The sequence below is a fragment of the Brachyhypopomus gauderio genome, unplaced genomic scaffold (assembly GCF_052324685.1).
Source record: "Brachyhypopomus gauderio isolate BG-103 unplaced genomic scaffold, BGAUD_0.2 sc77, whole genome shotgun sequence".
Lineage (NCBI taxonomy): Eukaryota > Metazoa > Chordata > Actinopteri > Gymnotiformes > Hypopomidae > Brachyhypopomus > Brachyhypopomus gauderio.
In genome coordinates this window covers 308,637-330,009 of record NW_027506898.1, presented here as the reverse complement: position 1 = coordinate 330,009, position 21,373 = coordinate 308,637, and the positions used below count along the sequence as shown (strand labels likewise).

Below are 21,373 nucleotides of genomic sequence, written 5' to 3'. Positions count from 1 at the left end.
TCCCATCCTAAAATCACACGCTGATTCCCATCCTAACATCACACGCTGGTTCCCATCCTAAAATCACACGCTGATTCCTATCCTAACATCACACGCTGATTCCCATCCTAACATCACATGCTGGTTCTCATCCTAACATCACACGCTGATTCCCATCCTAAAATCACACGCTGATTCTCATCCTAAAATCACACGCTGATTCTCATCCTTACATCACACGCTGATTCTCATCCTAAAATCACACGCTGATTCTCATCCTAAAATCACACGCTGATTCTCATCCTTACATCACACGCTGATTCCCATCCTAACATCACACGCTGATTCTCATCCTAAAATCACATGCTGGTTCTCATCCTTACATCACACGCTAATTCCCATCCTAACATCACACGCTGATTTTCATCCTAAAATCACACGCTGATTCTCATCCTGACATCACGTGATGATGCTCATCCTTACATCACACGTTGATTCCCATCCTTACATCACATGCTGATTCCCATCCTAACATCACACTCTTATTTTCATCCCAAAATCACACGCTGATTCTCATCCTGACATCACATGCTGAAGCTCATCCTTACATCACACGTTGATTCCCATCCTAACATCACATGCTGATTCTCATCCTAAAATCACATATTGATTCTCATCCTTACATCACATGCTGATTCCCATCCTAACATCACACGCTGATTCTCTTCCTAACATCACACGCTGATTCTCATCCTAAAATCACACGTTGATTCCCATCATCACTTTCCTTGCAAGACTCAAGTCAAACGGGATGTAGTCAAACGGGATTGAAGGGCAGGTTGAAGTGGAATCAGGATTGCATTTACACTCACATGAACGTGCACGGGACATGTTTGCCATGCAGACTATTAACAGTCTTGTGCCACTGTTAATGGTGCCACATTTATGGTGCCATGGTGCCACATTTATGGTGTTGATGTCAAAACCAACATTGTGTAGGTCAGAGCCAAAAAGTTTTATTTGATTTTGTTTCAGTTTTATCTTATTTTTTTCTATTTCTTTTTTAAAAATCTTGTTTGTCTGTAAAGCACTTTTTAAACCCGATTAATAAAAGTCACACATTAATTTTATTATATTTATTCAGTTCATTCAAAAAGTATATGTCCCTCTTTATTGATACCAATGCCAAATACACTTTTGCCAGTTTCCCTGGTGTGAATAGTCATTTGTTATTGTCACTAGTAATGAGTTGTTGATCCAGCTGCCCTGAGTCATGTCCCTTAGTTGACCATTACATTGTCAACGGTTGGTACTCTCATGTTTTAGTTGCAGGTTACATTTATTCAATTAATGTACTCTTCTAGCCCAGTTCCATCCTGTTTAATGCTGAAAATTTACTGCATTATGCTATGATAAACATTATATACAAATTAGTAGAAGCCGGAGTCGACACGAAGTGGAAATCTTAAGAAATACGTCGTGTTCGGCAGCTAATCAATCAAGGATGCAATTTCACTAAATGGCCATGCGAGGGAGACATATTAACCATATAATCAACCCAGCCTCAAACGCAAGCCACAGCTGTACATGTAGGCATCAAAAGGAAATGCATTCTAAGAAAAAAGATGTGGATTTAGATGCACACACTTGTGCACACATAAAATTGTTATTCATTTTAGCATATTTTACTGTTGGTTTTTATTAGGTGACTTATAAACTCTTTCACAATGCTCGATGAGATGCATGTGTACAATGTGTACTGGTCATTCAGGCCCAGGTCACTCATGTCTCTCTTTAGCTCTAGCTAAAGGATCTTTTAACCTACCTATACCTACCTATTCCTGGACCAAGAGACAGTGCCCAAAGGTTTAAGTGATGACAGATACAATCAGCAAAAAGAAGAAGTGACCCAAACAGCCAAAGGCTCTTCTGATGCAGCATCTGAAGGTTATTTAAAGGCAGTGCATATGCACCACCTAACACCAGCCTACACGATTATACCTACACACACATACCTATACAAATACCTTAAGACTAACCAGTCGACATAGTGTGATCTATACTTTACAGTACTGTAGCCTATATCAAATACAAAGCAAAAGGTGCATAAGGTTATATTTTATAAAACTATTTATGTGCAAATGTTCTTTACTGTTATGGAACAGCACTTTTCTGGTCCTTGACCTTCTGTCTTAGGTCATCACGACAACTGAGACAAATAAATTATAAAGTAAATTCAACTGGAATGGAACCTATTGATGGTTGCATAGCCAACACACTCTAATTACACCGGAGGTCTGCCCTTGGCTGTCTGTCTTTGAATACAACATTCACAAACCAAGAGAAGAATTCATCACGCGTCTGTAGCCCAGAAAAAAATCAGCAATTTGGAATATTTTGCAATAAAAAAAGAACAACGACAGTGGAATACATGATAAATGTCAGCTACCACACAAAACGCAGATTGAGTTGTGGACGGGTAACGCAAGGAAAGTAAAGGGGGGAAAGAGTTGAAATGACTAGTAATACTGTACTCAGGAGAATCATATAAAAGCTGCCAGCTGTGATGATCAGCTTCAAAAACGGAATGCAGACGGGAAATGGCGAGAACGCCTATCTAGGCCACGTGAGAAGAGATGGTGAAAAAATGTCAGTACATTCATTGCGCACTTCGGGAGTGACACTTCATGGAGGTGGTGTCTTTATGGTTGTTACTTGTAGATAACCTTAGAAACATACAGGCAGAAATCTGTATTTTATTTGTTTAAAACGTAGATGCATATTGAAGACATTTACTTAACCATACGCATTTCTAAATAAACTCATGGCAACAAAGATAAAAAGTCAATAGAGCGCTTACATTCGTCATTATAAAAACATGGAGAAAGAATTGTGTTACTAAAAGCAAGTTTGGGGTTCTGTAATTACATTTATCCCAATACCTCTACTCGTGTAAGTGGGTAAAGGGCACACAAGAACAACTTGCGCAGTTCTCTGGAGCGGTTACTTCATTCTTCCTCGGGCACCTCAGTTGTGCGTGACTTCCTAAGGATTCTACCTGCGAGGTAATTGCTGGCGGACCACAACTCTTAAATAAGTGAATTTTGAGGGAATAAATGCTCTTTATTAGCACATATGGTTTGGATCAGTGAATCATCACACACGTTTTTGAATACCCTACAGACCCTATTGCTGTTATTGGCCAGTCCGGATCCTAAAGAATGTCAGAAACTCGCAGGGTGGCATACAGCGACACCGCCGTGGAAATATTTTGACAAGGCCTTAAAGAGTCGTCAATATTTGGACTTGGTACAAGTCCCTTAGAAACGCGTTTAGTTTGCGAAAGCGAGCACGTCGACCTGTTAATTTATGTTGGCGATTTGCTTTAGTGTGTGGAGTCAAGGGTGTCTGCTATTCAAATAAATTTTTACAAGCATGACAGTCAATGCCATGTGGCTTTCTACTTCGAAATAGCGACAGACAAATGCGGTGAGAAAGCCGCAACTCCATATAGGCTAATGACTGGTACTAGCAACACGGGCATTTAGAGATGGTTTCGCGCGTGTAAGTGGCTTTATAAGTGAGATTTTAAAGGGTCTTGCATAAAGAAAAACAGGTCCTTAATTTATTTGAAATACATTTCATAGACCCTCTCACGTTTGACAATTGCCAACCTTACACTTAGTGCCTAAGAATAATTTGTCTGCTCTTGTGTCAAGGCAAACACGTGCTGGACGGACTCAAAGAATGTCAATTATTCAGATATGAATACAAACATCGCACAAATGTAATTCACTAAGTCGTTTTAATACAATTTATGTCTGAGTCCACAAGAGTCCTCTCCGATGAAGCGTTCTCAAATGAATTAATGAGTTCGAGTGGTGTAAGTGGACTGTCGGCACTGCCATCTTGTGGTGATACTGCATGAAAACGTTTTCATGTTTTTGTACTTCACGGTGAAATACTAAGTTTGGTTTCTCTCGCTCAAACGGAACCAGTTGGTAAAAATGTGCATCGTTAATATAGAATCTAGCGTTGTGTCCCGCTACTTCCTACGATGGAACATCGTGAACATAGGCCTAACCCTTGTAAAGTAAAAGTAATTCATTTTGGAGAGGATGCATTAACTAAATGGCCTCGCCGTTGTGTAATGCTAGACTGATAAATTATAGTTTAGGCTAATGAATTGCTAATGAATTGCAGTAGTCCATCAAATTTGTCAAACGTTATTTTCAAATTGCTCTTTACCAAATGAGCAATCGAACGACATAAAATAATGTTCGAGAATGGAACTGTATGTTTGTTTTTGATCTTTGTTTGCTTGTTTCCTGTTGTGGGCCATTAAATATGATTGTGACAACATGGCCAAGCTGATTGACTTTTTGGATTGTGAGGTCATCATTCACCTTCAGAAAAGTTGTAGAGCTCAATGTGTGATTCATGCATTCAAGCAGGAGGCAAATCCTTAACTATAGACAGATGTGTCCCTGTTGAAACATCGAGAGATCATTTTCAGTATTGGAGGCATTAAAGAACTAACTTCAACTGCAGAATTGCAGAGAAGCATCTGGGAATGTTTTTTTGTTGCTAAGATTTTCACCACCTAAGTGCAGTGCTCATTTTGCCAATTCACTCGTGAGTGTATTACTGGGATCAAAAATTGGATTTGTTTAATCACATAAATGTGTAGGACTTGGTGTGATTCAGTCTGGAGAGGTAATTCAAATAAAACCTCAGACCATTTTGTTTTTAGACAATGGTAACGTTGAGTTGCATAAAGACTTGCTTTTTTTCCTTTGTCATTTTTAATTAATATTTTCATTTGAAGAGATGTGGTGAAGCCTTTGTTTTCCAACACAGGTTATGTGAACCAGTGCTTTAGTATGCAAAACGTCCACCATTTGGATGGGAAAATGTTTAGAAACCCAATCTGATCTTACTAACATACCCCTGGCATTCTTGTATGTCCTCTGAGCCCATATTGAATCCATCAAGATTATTTTATATATCAAAACCCCCAGAGTTCCCCAGAAACTCAGTCTCAGCCCACAGCGGTAGAAATAAAAGCTCACTCTTCACGCCTGACACTGTTTAATCCTGCCAGTTGCTGCTATGATCTGGGAGGTCAGAGGAGGAAGATGGGGAGGTAAAAGCCATAAGAAGCAAAGCTGCCCAAGAAAAAGAGACAAAATAAGTAGCATTGGGATGTGATGGTGCTGGTGGGGTTGGTGGTGGTGGTGGGGGGAGGGGGGTCTCTGAGAGAAAAAAACATACACATCTGTAGTGAATTTCACCCAGCTCAGTTTGATGCGTTAGATGCAGATAAATGACGGACTCCAGACCTTACAGCACGGTCCGTCCTCTGTTTACTCTCTCTCTGCACTAGCACTACTGTAGGACTGGAGATAAATAATGGACGTCTATTCATAAATTACCACAGGATGGATTCCATCCTTCCAGACGTTTGGGGGGAAATACTTACCCCCAAACACAGAGTTCATTTCATTATTTTTTTTGTTGGTGGTTCTGCTAGAACCAAATACCTTAGACTTCTGATCTTTGGCATGTTCTGTGCTTCATTTTGTGGCTGGAAAAGATCCATAAACATTGTGTGTGCATGTGTGTATGTGTGTGTGCCCATATATGTGAGTGTATGTTTGAAGTATAAATAAAATGTGTGTGACCGGAATTAATGAGCAGATAATGATACCTTTTTGTTAAATATTTTGAAACAATATTGTTATAAAAACCATGAAAATTGCTTTGTAATTGAAAACAATAAATCATGCTAGGATTCTTAAAGCTCTATGACTAAAATATTGCATTAGGAGTCTACATACTGACACTAGAACAACACTTTAGATAAATTATCATGCTACAGAATTCTTTTCAAGTCAAACACTGTACATCTATGATTATCCTGAAGTGTTAAACGTTATCTTTAAACACTACCCTTATAAATCAATCCTTTCTTACACAGAAAATGGGCTCAAACATTGTAGCTACCCTGTACTCAGTAGTCCTAATAGCAATAAAATCTCTTATCATTGAGGCATTTGTATAATAATATTGAAGCCGCTTTGATTAGACTGACATCGTAAACGCATTCAATCTCTACACATTGCATTTTAACCATTAAATTTGTATACAGGCAGTCGTGGCGGCCTGGGCCACACTCTGTAAATCTGCCCGAGCGCTTACATGGGACGGGGCTTCATGGTGGGGCACAGCCTCCCTTCCGAGACTGCGTTGATCAAAACCACGTGGAGCGCAGAGCTCTATGATTTTCAGATGTGCACTGAAACGCTCACTCGAGCGGGGCAGCGTCTGGGGCTTATCAAACAAAACGCTCGAATGATGAGCTTTAGTCCTGCTGAGAGCGCGCATTAAAAACACAGCTAAGATGCTTGGCTACACAGACAAAAGACGTGATTTAGGCTTTCTGTACTCCGAAAGACTCCAGTTTTCACAAGCCATCAGTATGCAGTAAAAATCACATCCAAGGTAAAAATTGGACACAACAGTGTTACAGACGGGCATTAAGTCCTGACATGATACAAAGCCGGACTCCTTTCAAATTGTCTTTGCTCTTTCTAAGCTAGAGCTATAGCTTTGTAGGTCTTGGGCAATGTGTGGTCTCCAGTGCATTTGCAAGGGCCACAACGTCATTCACCAATATGCAGCTAAGCCTAGAGGATTAACTGAAGCGGACGTGAGAGCCCGTCTTAACGACGTGCCGCTGGACGTGCGGATTTGACGGGGCTGACCTTTGCTGAGGACCTTCTCCTGCAGGGTCAGGCAGCTAGTGGCTGAGGGTTTTAGGGTTTAGGGACTGGGCTCCGGAAACGAGGGTAGGCAGCTCTGGAGAGAGCCCCTCCGGACATCAATCAGGTGGCTCCCTGAGCGTGCCGGGAGTCCAGAGCCTAGACGCTGTGACTCTCTGTGGGATGCATCTGCTCCAGTGCGGGATTGGGGGGAGGAGGGAGGGCAGGGGCGGGTCAAGGGCAGCTAGGCGTCGGTTTACACCCTGCAGCGGCATCCAGGTTCGAACGGCTCACTGGGAAAGGCTTAAATTGAGTGTGACTGACAAGGGTCGTGAGTAGATAAGCCTGTGAGGTCTAAATAAAGGGCCAAACATTTGTCCATTTATTCAGAAGGTCATGGACGTGGTAGAGTGTGGGTCACGTTATTCCAGTTTGTCAGGTACAATAATAGGCCTAGTCTTTAGCAATGAACAAGACAGTTACTTGTTACTTACTTCAATCTAAATGTCTCTTGTAGGTATATACGGGAATCCAGTATTTGTATTTATATCTGAATTTGTTGAGGCAGATAAAGTACCTGCATTTCTATTTGTATTGAAATAAAATGGCATCTGTGTTTAAAAATGGAGCAGGGTGTTTGGGAGACTGTGGTCATATGAGTGGTCCAAACTATGGAGGTAACTAGTAGACAACTGAGCTAACAAAGGCACTAAGTAGCTGTATATCTTGCTGTCTGCTAAAAGCAGAGTTGCCTAACAGGCTATGCAAATACCTCAATCCTTGTCAAGATGCAATTCAAAATAGACACACAAAAGGCAGAGTGTGGCAATATATGCTACGTTACCAGGCTAGCAAGCTCTACTGCATCTGTGAATTCTCAGCTGAAATAGTGGCACAGTAACTTTTCAAGATTAGCCGCAAGTAGCAATATATTTCTATTAATTTAAATATATAGCACTGTATTTGTGCTTTGAACATTGTATTCACGTTTTCCTCCACTTCTAGTCTCGGCTGGTGGTTAGCTTGACCGTTCAAACGCTGAACATGTCCAAATGTAACAAACTCAAAACTGTTGTTGACTGTAGGAGGGATTGTATTAGGCTGTATTAGATTATGCTCAATGACATAGAAATTCTGACCATGAAAACATTGCCTGACTCTTTTTGTCAAACATTTACTTTATCCAATTTGGCTGGAATCTGCACATTCTGGGATTCGTTGAAGTATGAAGAGAGCCTTTAATAAAGCTGACTGTTCAAGAACCTTCGTGGTGTGCCCCTTTTGTTACCGTAAACTAGTGGATGGAAGGAGCTTTGATGGCCAAATTAACATTCTCTTCAACGATGCTGCTTTGAGATTCAGCCAATCATATGATCACTGAGTGCATCTGTGGCTCCCTATGTGAAGTGATGATGAGTGGTTTGTTGTGAGCGGCTGTTTTTTCCTGAACAGTAATGATGCGCAGCAGCAGGCACTGGACTCTTCCTTCCAGGGTAGCTGAAAGCATCCGGCTGGGTTTGATCGTTGCTTTGCGCTCCTGTGTATGACGCCCAATGAAAGGCTAACGCCCATGGAAGCGCATGTTTCACGAGCGCTAACCATAACACCGTGTTTAATTGCATCTGACTAAATGACAAGAGAAGGACGAAACGAGGACTAAATTTACCGCAAGATTAGGCCATTCCAATGCCTTGAGTATATGGGGGAAAAGCTGATTTTTAGATTGGTTTCACATGCAGTGTCTTGCCACAGCTCGGCTGACCCTTTTGCCATTTGAACAGAGAGACCAGCTCTCCGTTTGCTTTCTCCTTGTAGTCTATAGATATTACCAGTCTAAAGAACTAAACTCAAATCTCCAGACATATGTCTGCTAGAATATGCTTTAGTCGTTCTGCTGAAAAATTACCGTAAACAATTTCCTATTAAAACAAAGGCAAAGAATTTCCAGTTTGGGCATACTTAAATCCCTCCCATAATTCAACACCATAGCTTGTTAAAACAATGTGATTTATTGATACAGAGATGGTTGGGCACGACCTCCTGCCCATGTTTATGATATTACTTTCAATCTCTGCAGACCACATATTGCTGAAACATTGTCATGTTGAGCAAAAGTGTCTGGAATCTATAAAGCCACTGTAGACATGAAGTGAGCTCGAAGAGTTTCTCCAGTGGTGAGCGAAACCCTTCAGCTTATGCCACGAAGGCTCAGACACCTCAGTCACGCTGCATACACTTTATGATGTGAGACTTTTTTCCCCCTTCTCCCCAGCGTACGAAGCCTGGCCCGATGGTTTTAGAGACCTTGCGACTGGAGCACTGACTTGTTTTGCATGAATGTCCTCTAGCACACTGGACTCACGTAGCCATATGCAAGCATTAAAACCCATATGTCAAAATGTCTGAGTGCGGGACTCCAGCAGGACACATGCATATAACTTCATTAATTCCTTCTCAGTTGCCCTGAAACTCTGTGTTACGTAGTAAATGCTTTCTCGCTAATTTTTCCAATCCCTGTTTGTTTCTGTTGTTGTTTTTGAAAACAATGTTCTGTTCGTGTGGACATCAGTTCTTGGAGTTCGGCGACATGCAGTTGCAAATGAGGTCCTAATGATGCATTTAATGGAATTCCCTTGAACAAAGCTTGAAGAAACAACATGCATGTATACCCCAAGAGAGAAGGCAGTGTTTGCACAGTTGTACGTGGCGCTAATCAAGTCTGTGAGAGATAATCTACATGTTGCTTTAACCCTGTCACACATCACGAAAGGCAAACGAACATGAGGCATGAATGATTCACTGCTTCTGCAGCATGTAGTTTCTATGGGGAGACACATGAGTGTTGCAATACTTGACTTGAGGGAAATTTCCCTTGTAAAACCTACACAAACTGCACAAGGACAAATGGCCTGTATGCATATTCTTGTCTGATGTTCAATAGACTCTTGTCAGTGTTTGATCTTTTGTTATATACACACATATATATTGTTTTACACTAGAGTCCTAGGTCTTGCAGGGTATACGGGATTAAGTGCACTTAGTCCTAGGCTTGCAGGGTATAGGGGATTAAGCGCAATTAGTCCTAGGCTTGCAGGGTATAGGAGATTAAATGCACTTAGTCCTAGGCTTGCAGGGTATAGGAGATTAAGAACACTTAGGTCTAGGCTTGGTCCATCTCATACTGCTACATTAAAGAGACTTTAGAAAGAGCATCCAACATGCAATCCACTTCACACTATTGTGAGAAAATCAAAGCTATCTAGGTATGACCATGGGGCACTGACCCAAATTAAAATAATGCCTTTAACGGTAATACGGGTGCTGTCATGTAGCACCTGGTTTCAAATATCTGATTGGCTCAGCCTACATATAATAAATTTTGCTACTACTGGAAACACGGCAGAAAGATTTATAAGCACACTACTGAAGCCCAATGTAGTTTAATTACAAAAAGAAGAAAGAAAAAAAAAAGACAATTAGAAAGCAATTAAAGTCAGTTCTCTCCTTGTTTGTGCATGTATATGTATATGAATTTTCTCTTTAAGTAATGCTGTGGCATACAGTGACCAAGAAATGACACAATCATTTCATGGCTGTGGATCACTCCAGGGTAAACCATCATTCCTTTTATTGTATGTGTGAGTCAGTTCAGCGCTCCAAGTAAAACTCATAATTCAACTTCAAATGTGCATTTGACAGACATGGAGAGGCATTTTAATCCTCACCCTCCTTTCGTGACCACCCCAATTCTCGGCATTTGGACACCGAAGCATAACTTGTGCCTGGATCCACTGAAGTTTAAGGGGAAAGGAGTTATCTTGGATCGAGAATGTTGTAATAAAAATGCCTACTCTTTCCACACTTTGTAACCAAAGGAATGTTAAATACTGTTAGGTGATTGGGGAAAAGTCTTAGTACTTTGGCAATATACATGATGCGGTAGATTCTCACTTGAGATTATATTGTCACTCTCAAAGCAGAATGTGGTGTTCTGTTAGCCAGTGGCTCTTCTGAGTGGTTGCAAGTTTATTTCTCATTAACAGAGAAAAATAAGCACCTTGGGAATGATGAGATTAAAACCAGGCCAACCTTCAAACTACACGATGAGATCATGATCACTTTCACAATAATTGGGCACGGACTCATATCCTCCCTCACTCTGTACTTTCTCTCTCTTCTCTCTTTGTGTCTCTCCCTTACCTCTGTTTCTCTCCTCCCCCCTCTCTCTTTCAAGCCCTCACCTCACTCTCTCTCCCCTCTCTTTCTCTCTCTTCATCTCTTTCTCTCTCCCCATCTCCTTGTCCTCTCACAAACTTTTGAAACTGCGAAGTTGTGAGGAAGCATGAAAACAATACAAACCAGTGGCCAGAGGCTCCTTGTTCTGCCTCACTTTACATTTTACATTTTACTCTTTACACTTTACTTTTGCCAGTGTGCCGGGGGGACTTACCCAGCCTGCCCTGCGGCCTTGCTTGCTGAACGACCTATTTCAAGCAACTGCAAGATCATCCATCATGCCTTGTCAAAATAATCAGACAGACACCGCAGCTCCAGCCGTGCGGGCCTGCGTCGGCATGGGAACCATAATGAGTGCGAGGGACGTTACGCGGAACATTTGACTCGCAATGGAATGGAGAAGCCGGAGAGGTGTTTAGTGGTAGCGCTTAAAGAATATGCTAGCCTTTCTCAGCCTTTCCAGCATCACACCTATAACAAAGGTCAAGGTCAATAACCTCAACACAGGTTTCAGGGATTATTGTCTGTGGTAACACTTGAAATACTTTGAGTGTCATGGATACATATTAAGTGGAGAAATGCAAAAACGTTTCTTTAAATTAAGATGTACTTTCACTGACGAAGACCATGAAGACCTTGACACAGTGTAGAGAGCTGACTTTGTTAATGCCTTTTCAGTCTGGGATACATGTTTGAGGTCTAGAGCCAGCTCTGACACTTCCAGCCAGTCCTGTAAACCTCACACCTTTCTTCTGTGATACCGTTTCCAGACATCCAGACAAGCATATACTCCATGGTGTATGAGCGTGTGCTAGTTGCAGTAACGTGATGGGTGTCAGAGGGGTCCTGTGCTATATCCTGCTACAGCGTGGGGCTGCTTTTGTTTTCCAGAACGCCAGTAGTTCACTGTAAGAATGAAATTCCATGTTATTGTCAGACACGCTTCTAGACATCAGACCTGGTGGCCATTTTCCACACCCTAACTCCATACAATTTTCTAATGAGAATAAACTTTTTAGTGGTCACTTTCAAGTATGATGTGGCCCCGCAAAATATATGTGAACTCCACCATAGTTAAGCAGTTAGTACATTTGATTGCAATGGGTAGTTCTTGAAATCGTCATAACTCATCAGTGGCTCCCTGGGGAAATAATTTCTCTACAGAGCTAACCGCTATGTTGTTAAGTTCATACAGTACAATATGGACATTGTAAATTTACTCACATGCTTGGCTGTACAAAGGTTTTCAGACTGATTTATGCCCAAAACTCTCTAGTTTGACTCTAACAACAACAAAATGGTAACAGCAGAATACATCTTAAAACTATAAAATAAACACGGCATGATGATAAATGTGTCATGTATGACTGTGGGTGCAATTATATTTTGATAATATCATTCTGACCCTTTTTGTGCTAAAAAGTGTGTGTGTGTGTGTGTGTGTGTGTGAGTGAGTGTGTGAACATGCTGGGGTCAACCGAATGTCTGTTTTATCTCATGTAGCACCAGATCATTCAGTTGTCGGGCACGAGGCCTTCTCACCCCCCGGGCACACTCTCACGGATACCCGGCTTTCTTCACTCACAACAGCGCTCTCCAGAATGCCAGGGGTCGTCTCAGGTCACTTGGTGACTCACCGTTTGTCCAGGCCTAAACAGGAAGGGTGCTGCTGCTGAGGGAATGAACATTAGCTGTCAATAACCAAGGAATCATAGGTAGAAAACAACAGAACAGCTTACATGGCGCATGACAATGTGCCTTATCTGATAGGTTCTTTCTACTGTGTTGGTTACAATATGACACACTGGTTAAATGTTTAGCCAAAGGCACTTCCATTAACATGCTGCTACACTTTGAATGAGCTAAAGGAAAATACATGAACAAGGGATATTCTAAACAAGGAAAATTCTCCCTGGAAAGGAAGATAAAATTAATGAATTGTCCAAATATCTGAGATAATACAAGGGTTAAAACACCTGACGTTTCAGTGTGCGATTTCCTCACAGCTCCTATTTGTATAGACACACACACATGCACACATACACACACTTTCCACATTTAGAGGTTAAAAATTCTGTATTTTATATCGTTTGGCAGAGGGTGCACACTCAAATCACTAGTAAGCAATGTTGGGGTAACAGCTGTCCAATAGCGGCCAAAATTAAGCTACAATATGCATTTGAGAAACCTTGATCTAACCAGTCATTTCAAATAACATAAATATTCCATTGTGGCTGTTATGGTATATAAACATGTTTATTATACAATAATTAGGTCATTAATTACTCACTTTTAAAAATAGAAGTACACTCCAAATTAGAGTAAAAAATAAGATATGAGAAATGAGAAAATTCATGAATGGAAGCTGTCCAAAATGCATAATGCCACATACAGTACAGAACTATACACAAGGAGTGGAATTAAAAACAGAAAACACAAGGATACACAGGGAGATAAAAAATATTCCAAGATGCTGAACACTCAAAGCATGTTCCAGATCTCAGGGGAAGGGGACTACTTATGAAGTGTAATTACACCAATGTTCTTTTCTTTGTGCAAGTAATCTCATGCTGACATAATTACCATCCCACTCAGTGTACCTACAGGGGGCATTTGACGAATTACCCTGCATGCAGTGTGATTTTGAGGACCTTCGGTTACATTACTAAATGTGTGATTGAGGTCACAGTGTGGGGCACAAAGGTTGTGGTTGTAATAGGCTGATTAGAGCCATAGTTCTCTCTCTTCCTCCATATCTTCTTACTGTGGTGGAGCAGACTCACCAGATGGTACAAAGCTTTTCAGACAATTCTCACGCCCCATGTATCACAATTCAGATCTGTAACTGAAGTTCAGGTCTCCAGTGCTATCATATTAAAGACATTTACCTCAGACTTGGTGATTGTTAGTGTTACTGTTGTTTTTATATGTACAGCTTTATTTAAAATGTGTTGAACTTTAATGTGCCTGGTTTAGGTTAATTCTGCACCAGCTCATTAAGAATCTTGCCACAAAACCGCTTTCTCTTCAGCATTTCTGGCCCAATTGGAACAGCAGGGCAGGAAATTAGCCATCATGCTAAAGAGGAAATGAATAGAATAGCCATTTTAGGGAGAAAAAAAACAATCATGGTATAATAGCTAATAGTCATATTTACTGTTAATGCCAGCACGTCCAACAAGCCTTTCCCCACATTTCGCATTAGGGAATTGGTATTGGAACTTTGATAGAAAGACATTAAAGGAAGGGGGGGGGGGGTTGTTCACTACTCTCAAGACTCAGAGGTCCACAAAGGCCGTCTGTGGTTCCCCAGGGTGTGTGTGAGTGTGTGTGTGTGTGTGTGTGTGTGTATGTGTGTGTGTGGTGGGGGTATCCCACTAAAGCTTCCCAGCAGGTCGGTTCTCAGGCCACGGCCTGAGGAAACACACATTTTCTAATTCGTTATGACAGTGCCTGACCAGTGAATCTCAATAAAAAGTTGTAATAGGAAAGATGTGAGGATGGTGTGATGGAATGGTGGAGTGAGAGGGAGAAAGAGAAGGAGTAGGGGAGTAGGCTACAGATGTTGCAGCTACAAGCTGGCTCTGATTTTTGCCCAAGGAAACTAATGAGAAACTGCTGCAGGGTTTTCTCTGATACCAAAAGAACAAAAGATCTGATTCTGGACTGTCTTTCTCTTTATTTCAGTTACCAGAAGGCGAACAATAGAACCGATCTGAGAACAACATTTACAGGAAACCTCTCACTGCGCATTCAGTGAGTGAATGAATGGAATATGTTGATTAGGCTATTAGTTAACTGATGCTAGAACTATTTGTCACTGTAAAGCATGAATAACATTCCTTTAGTTAAATGTTAAATCCACCACTTAATTATTAAACAGACAGGATGGGTGCAAGGTACTGCATGCAGGGATTTGTGTTTTTGACAAATAAGTCAGTAAAATATTGTTCATGTCCAGAATCAAAAGATGACAACATTTTTAAGCAATGCATGCTTTGGTGATGTTTCGTTTTCTTTCCGATGGACAGCTTCAGTCGGTCATCGATCTCCTGAAGAGTGGCACTTTCTGCTCAAGGCTGTCTGATCTCCGTGGAGACCGTGGGCTATTACTTTACACAGAGAACTAACTGTTTAACTGGCCACTTTGCACCAGGACCCCTTTGAGCAGAAAAGTCATCCAGGAGCTAACCTACATTTAATGGGGCCTCTGAACTCCTGACCCTTACGATGTCTTGGCTGGGACCCAAGGGAATTGCTCCACAAAGAAGCATCGAGAGGTTTTGGAACTGTGTTTGGCAGTAAATGGCAAAGATTCCCAGCATCGCAGCTCTGTGATCTCAGCAGCCTTTAAACGGTCACAAAGGAGTGAGCCATTGTGCGCATAAGTTCCAGACTGCACAGATTTAACCTTTCCCCCTCAACTGTAAGCATTGGGTTTGGAGGGGAAAAAAATCCCAAATGTTTGAGAGCATGTCTTTTCCTACATAACGTCTTCTTAACCCCATCTTTTCTTCAGTGATACTGAATTACCCAGAAAGTACGGCCTTATTTCAAAGGGATTGGAAAAGTCCTATAGACAAATTAGAGGCGGTAGGTGGATATTACCATAATCATTCCCATGAAAGGTGTTTACTTAGAGCAGCAATAGTGCTGTAAGCATTACACACACACACCTCCCTATTAAGGGCCTGCTACATGTACAATTTCCCGACAATATAGTTTTGAAAATGTAATAAGTAGCTGTCAAAAATCATGGCATTCCAGACTTGTGACTTTGCTTCCTTACTTCCCACTCACTGTAAAAAAGATATGAAAATGTGCAAGGACACGTTCCAAGTTCAACAGCTAAATAATTTATCGCAGGTAGCAGACAATAAAACACGTCATTTGAAGGGCCAGGTTAGCACTAAGCTACTCATTAGCACTGAGGAACTGTTTCTTTTCTTGCTGCTTTTGCCAAGGGCTTCTGATTTATATAGGTTCAGTCTTGTTTTATGTCAAGACTAAAAATCCCCAAATTATGCCACAGCCCCCCACAGACACACACACACACACACACACACACACACACACACACACACACACACACACACACACACACACCCAAATCTCCATCCATACCCATATTTCTACAGTTATATGTAGTGCACTGCAGCAGTGCCATGTTTATCATAGTTAGAGTGCATTTCCAGTAATAATATGGTTCTTCATGGGGATCATAAGGACCTGCAACTTCCAGGTTAGATCTGTAACATGGGAACAGCTAGGAAGTGAAGGCGGGTGGAATTCCTCTTAACTAGGACAGTTTTACTAGACTGTTTCCTATACAAATGTTATGTCTATTAAAAATGTAATGTCATTATTCTTGGAAAAGTTACATAGCCAACCCTTGGACTTTAAATTAGCCATATACGTCTCAACTGTGCTAAGAACTGAAAATGAAAGGAATAACACTATATTCCATAATATCTTAAATTGTTTCTTTAAATAGTCTGCCAATGCTTGAGTTTTGTATACTTAATTACACATTTCTGTTGGTTGGCAAGTTTGAAAGATACATCCACCTTTTTCACATTTGTTTGTTTAAAAGCTTTCCCTTAAGTGGCAAACAGATTCGTGCCCAATGCTAGAAGGTGCTAAATACGTATAGCGTAAAAGCAAATGTCCAAACCCCATATACCCTGAAATGTCCCGCAGAGGCGAGGGAACCAGCACAGCAGGAGTTTAAATACCGTCCCAGAGCGTCTTATGACCTGTTCTGTTGGAAAGATACTTGTGCCTGAGCGCGCGCATAGCGCAGGTAAAGGAATGAGAGGAGCGCGCAGGCCTCTCGCTCACCTCGTTTGTCTTACGCACTCGGTGAGTGGACGTTGTGGATAAATGGATCGTACTTATTCTGGATGGGGTTCGTGTTTCATTCTACCGCTTGTTCTCTGTCCTTGCCTCTTTTGACTCCCCCAGAAAACGCTCGCACGCGCGCACGCACACACATTTTGCGTTAATGATGATAGATGACACTAAATTTTGGAGGAGGAGGGGCGCGAGGGAGGGGGGGGCGTGTTAGGTGCTGAGACAGTAGAAGTTGTTCACATACGCGACTGACATTACACAGCCAACTACACAACTCAGCTAAGCGTGCAACGTAAATATCTGGTCATAAAATGAGATATGTGTTGCTTTTCATATGAGGTATTACTGATGATAGACATGGAAAAAGTACTCAGAAAGAAATCATTGCAACTGGACAAAAAGGGACAAATTAACAATGCATATATATATATATATATATATATATATATATATATATATGCATTGTTTATATATATATATATATATATATATATATATATATATATATATATATATATATATATATATATATATATATATATATATATATTGTTAACCATATTTGAAAACGTAAACCATATTTGTTTTTCGTTAGCTGACGTGAATAACTGGACGAATGAAGTCTAACGATTTGACAGTCCACAAGAACCGTAGTCTACCTGATAATTCAATCGCAGTAGGACCAATGGTGGTGGGATAACTTCGCTGTTGCTCCGCCCACGGTGTATCGCATGAAAACTTCAGACCTTTATGAATCTTGTTTCACTCGTCTTCACAGCAGAGACGCAGTGAAGCTCGCGACTTTCTTTTAAAGACGCTACCGCTCCCTTAAACTGTCTCTAGGTTTCCTTGATCTGCAACCATGATCCTGGCAGTGATGTTTGCGTTCGCATTGCCAGGGTATCTAGGTGCGATTCAGGGGATATACTCTTTTGATCAACCTGAGCTTTATCAGAAAAAAAGAAACTGCAAACCAATACCCGCGAGCCTCCATTTGTGCCATGATATTGAATACACTGATATGCGTCTGCCCAATCTCCTCGGGCACGAAACCATGAACGAAGTGTTACAGCAGGCATCGTCTTGGATCCCCTTGGTACAGAAACAGTGTAACCCGGACACGAAAAAGTTCCTTTGTTCTCTGTTTGCCCCGGTGTGCCTGGATGAGTTGGATGAGCCTATTCAACCTTGCAGGTCGTTATGCGAGAGCGTTAAAATCGGATGCGCACCGGTGATGGCTGCGTTTGGTTTCCCGTGGCCGGAGATGCTGGACTGCGATCGTTTCCCACAGGACAACGATTTGTGCATACCACCCGCGGTTGTCGATAACTTGGTACCAGTCACCAAGGAAGGTAACGAATTCAAGAATTTTTCGAGGCCTTTTTTCTGACGTTTAAACTAAAACTGTTTGCATGACAAGGTTTTGTTGCAATACCATCATAATGGAATTGTTGGTGTTCAGTATAGCGAACTTTATTTACAGGGCATTTATTTACAAATACAAAATGTATTTGTATACCCTTAAAGTCTGTATTAGCGTTTAATGATGCAGGATTGCTTTCTTTCTAGTGCCAAAGGTGTGTGATGCCTGCAAAGAGAAGATAGAGGATGACAATGAAATTGTGGACAGTTTTTGCAAAAATGATTTTGGTAAGTTGTGGTACTAGCATGTTTCTGTCAAAGTCAGAGTTCATACTGCATATACAACACTTACACTTGAGACTACTACTTTACTACCAACTACCACAAAAATATATTAATGAGAATTTATCCTACAGGTTGTACATATACCCAACAATATAAATGTAAGACCAAAGGTGTTTGGCATGTACAGTGGCTGATGTACAGTGTACTGTACAGTACAGTACAGTAATGTGCACTGATTTCCATTGTGCACTGATTTCCATTGTACCAAACCTCTTGCCTCCACCTCCTAGCTCTGAAGATCAAGGTAAAGGAGATCTCCTACATGAATGGCGACACCAAGATCGTGCCAGAGACCAAAAGCAAAACCATATACAAGCTGAACGGTGTCACCGAGCGGGACCTTCGTAGAACGGCACTGTGGCTCAAGGACGGCCTGCAGTGCGTGTGTGACGAGATGAACGACATCAACGCTGCGTACCTGGTGATGGGCCAAAAACTGGATGGCAACCTGGTGATCACGTCACTGAAGCGCTGGCAGAAGGGCCAGCGTGAGTTCAAGCGCATCTCCCGCAGTATTCGTAAACTGCAGTGTTGATGAGGAGGAGGGCGGGCTCGTTCGGAGGTCCGGTCAGCTCTGCTCGAGACCTCCACAGCTGGTGTAGACGTCTCTGAAGTTAACCCCACGGAACCTCAGTCCTTTGTCTTGCAATGTATCAGTACAGAGTCTAAGAAATAAAATATGGGCTTATTTTTTCCCCCTGATACAGATTAAGAGTTAGGTATGCACTAGTAGGGATTGTTCAGTGAAGAATTCATAACTGAAAGTGCGAATCAGATCTGGATTTACTTTGTGTCCTTTGTGAACTGACCCATTGCTTTCTAAATATGGTCCTGTAGTAATGCCAGAGTTCAGCTCAAGTGTCAGATTTCTCCCTTCTCTGCTTCTTTAGTTAACAATGTCTCTTTTTGGAACTGGTGTGTGCAGAGAGTCCTACTATCATAGATGTTCTCTCCTGTTACCACTGAGATTCTGTATAGAAATATTGAATATTTACAGCCATATCTTCCCTGCTGAGATCACTTCTCTCTAAAAAATATATATCAAAAATAGGCATTGAAAGGTGCAAATGAATGATTTCTCTAGGTCTAGTACATAAATCAGACATAGTGTTTTAAATGGCTGGTTGCCAAACCCCATTTATGAATTAGAACAGGAATGTGGTTGTAGAGTTGCTAAATGCCTGTGTATTATAGACACTGCCACCCAAGACCTACAGTCATTTTGCTGCACACTTGTATTCCCATAGGAAAGGTATTACTGATAAACACTACAGATTAAAATGTAATATTTCAGCTATGAGTGGTTTGCATGGCTTTTCGTAACTGCAAGGAGCATTAATGAGTATGCTTGTGTGTGTGTGTTTTCTACAAATACTTTTTATCAGTACAGTGAGAGATAGCTGGCTATGTTCTCAGTGTTCGAAGAAATATTCTCCTCTTTTAAACCGTTTGAGTGTGACTGAGCATTTGTGTGAAAACTTTGCCATTACCGTGTCTAGATCTAGATACTTGTATTTCAAACCCATTAATTAATTTGCATTGCATTAATTTTATTGGTTTGCAGTGTGTTTACCTTCTCTGCTGAGCCTAATTGCTGCACTGTTACCATGTACTGTCCTTTAAACCACAATCAGTGATTGTCTAATGTGTGGCTTTTCCTTTCTCTGTCAGTTTTAACAGTAGTGTTACGCAATGCAGGTCTGTTTCTCATTATTGCCTATTTCATGGTTCTGTGTGGTGCTACCATTCTTTGGCCCCATGACCTCACTGCAATGGAGTGGTCACGTGACATCAAAAGCTCGCAATCACGGGCTTCTAAAACAGCACCAGCTCAATTGACTGGGCATTTTATTGCGTCAAGGTTCGTTACAGCACTCACTTTCATCATCGGTTCCCGTTTTGTGACACTGTAAATAGCCTGATGTTTATTCTTGTACATAGTTTTAGGGGCAGAAAATCAAAAGTCAGTAAAGATTTTTGTGAATAAAAAAAAACATTTTTAGCATTCATCACAATATCATTGTATTGTTGATTTTATTAGGGTATAGTTCAATTAAGAGAGTACTAGTACACTTACATTCATGCACTGCTATGTCATGTCATTTTATAATGCTTTAGTTTGTGTGGTCATGCAAACATTCGCATACAGTTCAATAAATAAACACAATTAATGCAAAACGATTTTAGTGTGTTATGTTCAGAAGACCTGCCATTTTTCAAAATTTTCTAAGGATAATCTACAATTGCTTCTTCAGTGACTTGTGGGAGTTGTTCCTAACATACGTCTGAGGGCCAGAGAGACATGACCATTCTTCTCATTTGTAAAGAGAGGAAACAATCTGGAAAGTGCCACTCAGCATAATTACTGAAATATCAAAATAAAGAGTGGCCAACCAAAAGGAGAAGAAATGCGAGCCATTTTACAAGCAGGAATGACTATTACTATGGGAATACTGATACATTCACTACCCAAACTGCAGATCAAAATCTCAACCCCCATATCCTCAACATTACGTTGGTAGTATCATTAAAGTTTTTATAAGACATGAGTAATATGTTTTGCTGGCATTTAACTGGCATGTACAAATTTCATTGTTTCTTGTACAATCACAATAAAAATGACCCAAAACACACTTTGTGTGAGGTGAGGATTTTAGCATACATTTTAATTTATCCCAATGTTCTCTGCAAAAGAGAAGTTCATCATCATGATTCAAGCACCAAAAGAAATAAAAGTGTAGAGAAAAACAAATGAACTCAAGTGTTTTTGAACACTACTCATGTTGATAATAAACCTTTTAATAAATATTTCATGGAACAAGCAAGCAAGCATG

General features: G+C 40.9%; 1 protein-coding gene and 1 long non-coding RNA gene across 2 annotated transcripts; both read left to right on the top strand.

Moving 5' to 3' along the window:
* The first annotated feature begins 2,954 nt into the window (after positions 1-2,954).
* Positions 2,955-15,149, top strand: LOC143491541 (uncharacterized). The gene is made up of 3 exons (XR_013125230.1): positions 2,955-3,044; positions 14,667-14,735; positions 15,011-15,149. It is a non-coding gene; the product is annotated as an uncharacterized LOC143491541 (long non-coding RNA).
* A 2,432-nt stretch (positions 15,150-17,581) lies between these two features.
* Positions 17,582-21,101, top strand: sfrp2 (secreted frizzled-related protein 2). Its single transcript, XM_076990745.1, has 3 exons — positions 17,582-18,184; positions 18,402-18,482; positions 18,770-21,101. The coding sequence occupies exons 1-3, from the start codon at positions 17,695-17,697 to the stop codon at positions 19,072-19,074; spliced, it is 876 nt and encodes a 291-aa protein (XP_076846860.1). The 5' UTR covers positions 17,582-17,694; the 3' UTR covers positions 19,075-21,101.
* The last annotated feature ends 272 nt before the right edge of the window (positions 21,102-21,373 follow it).

Excerpts from the sequence above, each read along its gene's own strand:
- sfrp2 (XM_076990745.1), top strand. The coding sequence starts at position 17,695 with ATGATCCTGGCAGTGATGTTTGCGTTCGCATTGCCAGGGTATCTAGGT. Across the intron at positions 18,185-18,401 it reads GGTACCAGTCACCAAGGAAG|TGCCAAAGGTGTGTGATGCC; the intron begins GTAACGAATTCA and ends CTTTCTTTCTAG. Across the intron at positions 18,483-18,769 it reads TTTTTGCAAAAATGATTTTG|CTCTGAAGATCAAGGTAAAG; the intron begins GTAAGTTGTGGT and ends TCCACCTCCTAG.